The sequence below is a fragment of the Limulus polyphemus genome, unplaced genomic scaffold (genome assembly GCF_000517525.1).
Source record: "Limulus polyphemus unplaced genomic scaffold, Limulus_polyphemus-2.1.2 Scaffold1217, whole genome shotgun sequence".
NCBI lineage: Eukaryota > Metazoa > Arthropoda > Merostomata > Xiphosura > Limulidae > Limulus > Limulus polyphemus.
In genome coordinates, this window is record NW_013666827.1 from 46,114 (window position 1) to 52,068 (window position 5,955).

The following is a 5,955-nucleotide window of genomic DNA, read 5'->3' on the forward strand; positions in this document are numbered from 1 at the left end:
TCACAAGAACGTCGAATCTGAATCACTTGAAAAAAACACGGGGGTGCTTAACTTTTTTCCAGGTGTATATATTTAATATGTAAAAGTTATGAATTTTGTTTCCTTTTATGTTCTACTTCATACCAATTTGTTTTAATCAAGTGTTCATTATACAGCTGTAAATCCACAGATGCCAGTGGCTGGATCAGTCCCTGGTCCACATCTCCCTACATCTGGTATTGACTTGACTGCTGTCCAGGCCCAGATGTCCAAAGGTAAATAGAACGTTTATTTACTCTTCATCTCTATCAGTACTTTCAGTTGTATTTGATGAATAAGTATAAAACTTTATTTCTGTCGCTAGTAGTCTTTTCACATCCCTCTTTACAGGCACCAAAATTTTTTTTCATCACCATTTTTTTTTAAAAGTTCTCTCAGATAGTTAAATACAAGATTTGTCTGTGAATTTATGAAGCCTTTACTGAATCTGACTCAAAGATGATTTCCATGTTAAGAATAGAAATACATATTTTTATTTTACAAATGAATAGTGTTTTGTGAATTGTTTTTATGTAGTTCTATATAGTATGTTCCATTGGAGTAATAAATTTGTGTTGGAATATTTTTAAGGCACTATGGGAATGGCTGAAGATCTGTCACTGAAGTCAGGAAGTGACAAGGCATCTACCAGTAGAGTAGGCCCTTCAACACCAGGGTTAGAGAATAAATAATTCATGTTAGCTTATCAACGTTTTATTTATTTTTTGCAAGTTAAGGAACTGAGCCAACTAAAGGAGAGATATGACAAGTTGATAAAAGAGAGAGAGAGAGAGAGAAAGAAAATATCAGCCTATCATCAAATTTTAATGTCATCAGTAAGAACTTCTGAAACTAAAAATTAGTTTATTCACAAAAAACATCAAAACTATAGGTTAATATTGGTTCAACTGGAAATTCAACAAGAAGAGCATTTAAAAGTAAGCTAACCAATATTTCAAGGCCACAGAAAATCCGGGTGGCAAGGTGGAAGAAGCACGAGACACAAAGTGTATTCTGCCTGAACTTATAGTATCAGAACATAAATGTGTATGAAATATTATTAACTACTGGGAAATATCAACACGAGGTGAAAAATACAATTTGAAAACAGTATAACCGTGGTGTGCAAATTGTGGGGGGTGCATCCTTTGAGGGGTCACAAAGAGTCGGTAGGGGAACTATGACTGTAGGAATAAGTAAATTATATCTGAACGTACAAGTTTATAAATGAAGTTTTAAAAACTGTCGTACAAATATTCCTAATATTTAGTAACAACAATTAGCATGAGAAAATGACGTGTAAAATATATATACAAATAGATTATGAGAAGGGGTTGCAACAAAATGCATGTTTAGAAGGGGGAGGTGGTATAAAAACGTTTGCACACCACTGCAGTATAAAGTCAGAAGTTTGAATTAATTGGCAAATTTAAAAAGTGCATCTATTTCTTTAAATTTCTATTTTTTCATTATCTGTATCTTTCAATTTTGAACTTCTTTTAGGACATTTTGATTAAAGTAATAATATTGGATATGTTATATAAACTATCCATACGACTGGTGTTGCATCTTGCTGCCTTCTCCTCGTGACCCTGTTGTGTTAGTCAGCATTTTTTAAAAGGAGTTCTTCTTGTGTTTGTGTGTTGTGTTCAGTTGGCCCAATAATGACCTTAAGATAACACTAAAAGTTTGATAATAGTTACTAAAAAAAAAACCTGGTTTTATGTGTTACTGTTAGCAGATATTCAATTGGTACTGGTAATTCTAAATTTCCCAGGTTTCGGGAATTAAAAAAAAAACAATAAAACATTAACTTAATCATCGCATCTTTACAGTCACAGGTTTATAAGAGTTGCAGCTGAAAGAGTTTAACCAGTAAAATTTGTAAAAAGAAATAGGCTTTCAGGTACTGATTGTTCTTCCTGCTTAAGTGCAACCAAGCACTTGTGGATCTAATTTTGTTTATGCTATTCTGTTTTGGTTTGGGTTTCAACTTTTCATTTACTGGGTTTCTCTCTATTTATTTCTAAAAAAAAAAAAAATTGTTTTCTAAAGTAATCTATTGGTATTATCACGATTTAGTAATACAACCAAATTCTTTATGGTTTATAAACATTTAAGGTAAATAGTAATCTTCTGAACAATATTATTGATTCTATCGACTTCTTTTGTATTACAGAAATGAGAATCTGATAGTTTCATTGCACTAAAATAAAAAAGTTTTAAGATTTTGCAGAGAAAATTAAGTGATTGTTTTTGAAATAATTAATTTGTGGAATAACATCTTTCACCAAAAATATGTAAAGGTATATGTGATGAGTGGTTGATTTTATATACTTATGTAAAAGAAAAGATTTATATTGTAAGTTTATGACAAAAAAAAAAATTGTGATTAATATGATAAATGGCAAGAAAGGATAATTTAAAGAAGAAAAACTACAACAGTTCTTGAATAGGTGGAATGCTACTGCAAATATGTGTAACTGGAATTGAATTCTTTGTTTTAATGTTGTAGTTTGTGTGTTAAAAATAATTCCAGTAAAAAAAAACTGTGATTATAACAACTATAGGAACTTTTTTATTCTTTTGTGATATTATCATGTCGTTTCATGTTTCTGTTCTTCATCTCTTGCTGTTATCAGCATTCCAGCTTGTACATTTAAGACATTTGTCAATTTACATTAACTCTCATAAATAAATAAAATGTATAGATACGTATAAGTCCCATTGTTAAAAATCCTGTGGTACAGTTGCCCACTCCAGGCTCTCGTTTCCAAAATATGCATGCTTTAATTCAGTGGTGAGAGTTTTGATTATTAATAAAAATTGTGTTGAAAGTTTTAGAAAACATTTATTGTTGATTTTCTTTTGTGTGTGTGTGTGTGTGTGTCTGTAAAAAAGAAAGAAAAAAAATCTACAGGTGTCACCCATATCACTTGTTCAGTTTATCTGAAATATATCCGCTAATAGTAATAGCATAAACTGGATTTGCTGTAGAACCAACATAAGGTTTTTAAATGTTGTGAACAGCTACATAATGTGCTCAAAAATGATTTTAAGTATTTGCATTTCAGCCCTATGACATGAAATTAAACATGAACTATATATTTTTTTTGACAGCACATAGTTTGAAAAAAAAAATGTTTGTAAATTTGTATTCAAATATCCGTTTCATTTTTTTTTCTTAAATTACTCTTACAATAAATTTTACAGACAGATAAATGACTTTGTGTGAAATTTTGTGAATGCTAAATCAGCAAAGTTGTAGATTTTAATAGAAATTAAAAGCTTGCTCTTGGGTAATGATTATATAAATGAATTTCGGTTAAGACAGTTTCATTTATACTAGTTTTACTGTCAGGTATTACAGAAATTAAAGAACTTAAAAAAATTGAGTCATTATCTTTCGGTCAGAAAAAATAAATGCTTCTAATAAGTAACAGTACGATCTGGTGATGAAAACAACATAGAGACCAGTTTAAACGTCGGGTTATTTAAGTTCTTGACAATCGATACTGTAACATTTTGTTCGTTCTTCATATGGTAGTAACTCAGTTTTCCAAGTTTTAAAATTAGAGCCAATAGATTAAGAAAATGTGCATTTGTAATTGTTATTAGTGTTCGTAAAGTTTACGGCATATTTAGTACCATCTGATTTACAGAATGGCATTTTAATTCGTGAGTGAACTTGTGTTGCTTAACGTACACCCCTTATAACTTTTAGTAGCGTTTTTAATTACCTATGTTATTATATAAGGAATATTACGTTTATAGTCCTGTTTAAAAATTATTTTTCAACGTTGATTTTCTTTTTCGATATGTTGGACTGATCTCCCATCTGATGGGAGAGAAGTCAACTAAAATGTAAAAGTATTTAGGCTATTGTTCCTTATACAAGTTGCTGTTTTTTTGTTTTCGTGTTGTTTGTTTTTTTTTTTTTTCAGTAATGTTTGTAATGTGATATCTGTTATCTGCACGTTTCATGGAACAAGAGTTTCCCGCCATCTGTTGGTAAATACTTTGTATTAATTTTTAGTTTGGAAAAGCATTCAAAGAAGTAATTGATACTGGATTGTGTAGCTGTTTGCTTTTTTATTTATAGTAGTAATATAACTTCTTGCTTGTTACTGTTCAGTAATATAAAACAGTAATCGCGCGATATAACAAAACTACCGATGATTTGTTGATTAATTGTTTCGTCTTTTCTTGATAGCATGCATATCTTTTAAGTTTTTTTTTTTATGATAAGTCATGCACCTTAAGACAGTTGTTGTGGTACTTTTGAGTAACTTTGCACAATCAACCAGATGTTTTTTTTTCTTTGTTTCTTTGTTGTTGTTGTTGTCGTATATTCATGGTAGCTGTGCTCACGTACTTCATACTCTGTATATTTTTATCCACGATAGAGGATCAGTTCTGCGCATTTTATACAATTTTTTTGATCAACGCACCTGCTCAGAAACTGAGGCATACAATAAAAATTATAATGTCACGAAAGTATAAAGTATGTAAGAATGTACTTTGTTTATATATATATATATAATATTAAGTCGTTAAGTATCGTAATTTTGCGAAAATTAAGTTTTTTTGTTTTTTTTAAATAATATTTTGATCGCAAATACTTTGATTTTTTTTTTTTACTTGAATAGAAAAATCTTACCAATATTTGATCTTCTGGGTGTATTTAATATGTTATTCATTTTATTAGACACTGTAGTAAAACATCAATGCCTTAATCATCCCCCCTTTTACCTAGACACATGATGATGTAGTTGATTCTTGATTTGTGTATCATAAAGAAATAATAGAAAAAAAAAATAGGCTTGCTTATTCATTTTTTTAGTAATTATAGTTTATCATATGATCGACAGAGGACGCCACTTACAGTGGATTCACCGATTGCTTTAGTAATAATTGTTATAATACACATTTCTTATAATGATACTCGAGAGGTTTTTTTTTGTCTTGTAGTGTTTTCTTGATAATAAAGTGCTCATTTTATCTTGTATGTTTCTGATTTTTTTTACTATTTTCATCAATGTAATGATTAAAAACAAAAATAATAAATTAGGTGTTTAAATTATTAAACTATATAAGTGGCTTGCTTTACTGCTGATAAATTTAACGAAGGAAATGTAGCAGTAAAATGTCTCGCAATATATTGCAGAATTACTACCATTGTATTTCAGTTCAGTATGATATTTTTCTAGCCTAACTGCATTATTTCTAGGTTAAACCTATCTCTTTACAAAAGAGTGTAATTTAGTAACAAGAAAACATCAACAACGCCCCTGGGAAATTTATTCAGTTGTAGTAAACCTGTTACAAAAAGAAATAGCCAAACTAGATAACTTCGTATACTGGGTTAAGTTTTGAAAGAAGTTTACTTTTCTTGTTATAAGACAACTCTGTAAAAGTATGAAAACTTGTAACTTAATCTAAACAATGAAATGCTGAAGAAATTACTTTTTTTTTCTCTCCTACTTTTCAGATCTTACTTGATCGAGTAAAATGCGACCTGAAAGATTTCTGTAGTTTTGTAAAAGTCACGTTAACTAAGTAATGTAATTTAGAATACTATTTCAAAACTTGTGCATGAAAAATGTCAATAGAATTGATTAAAATGTTTAGATATATCAACCCTAAAATCATGAGTCGATCTTGTTGAAATTGCCATGTTTGGTGGTAACTCTGATCAAGAAAAAGTCCATTAGACCAATTTCTCATAAAACTGCATAAGTTTTAGGGTACAATATCGTGCGCTTATAGTGTTTCGACTAAGTCTGTTGGCTAAAAATCGTGGTGGGCAGAGCACAGATAGCCCATTATGTAGTTTTGTGCTTAAAACCAATCAATCTTATGTTTTGGAAAATGCAGTAAAACTCCTTAAATGATTTGGTATTATTGAAAAGTCTTCCCAAACCCAGGTTTATTTTT

At 29.9% G+C, this 5,955-nt stretch overlaps 1 protein-coding gene across 3 annotated transcripts in view; it reads left to right on the top strand.

Moving 5' to 3' along the window:
- The window catches only part of LOC106462656 (chromodomain-helicase-DNA-binding protein Mi-2 homolog), a 48,282-nt gene extending 43,256 nt beyond the window's left edge, over positions 1 to 5,026 (top strand). For 2 of the 3 annotated variants that reach the window (XM_022389970.1, XM_013922600.2), the window contains 2 exons: positions 156 to 254; positions 610 to 5,026. In XM_022389970.1, coding sequence (XP_022245678.1) covers positions 156 to 254; positions 610 to 710 — 200 coding nt within the window. In that variant the 3' untranslated portion in view covers positions 711 to 5,026. The remainder of the gene's footprint in view (positions 1 to 155; positions 255 to 609) is intronic. The other variant, XM_022389971.1, reaches the window with a different exon arrangement.
- Positions 5,027 to 5,955: the final 929 nt, after the last annotated feature.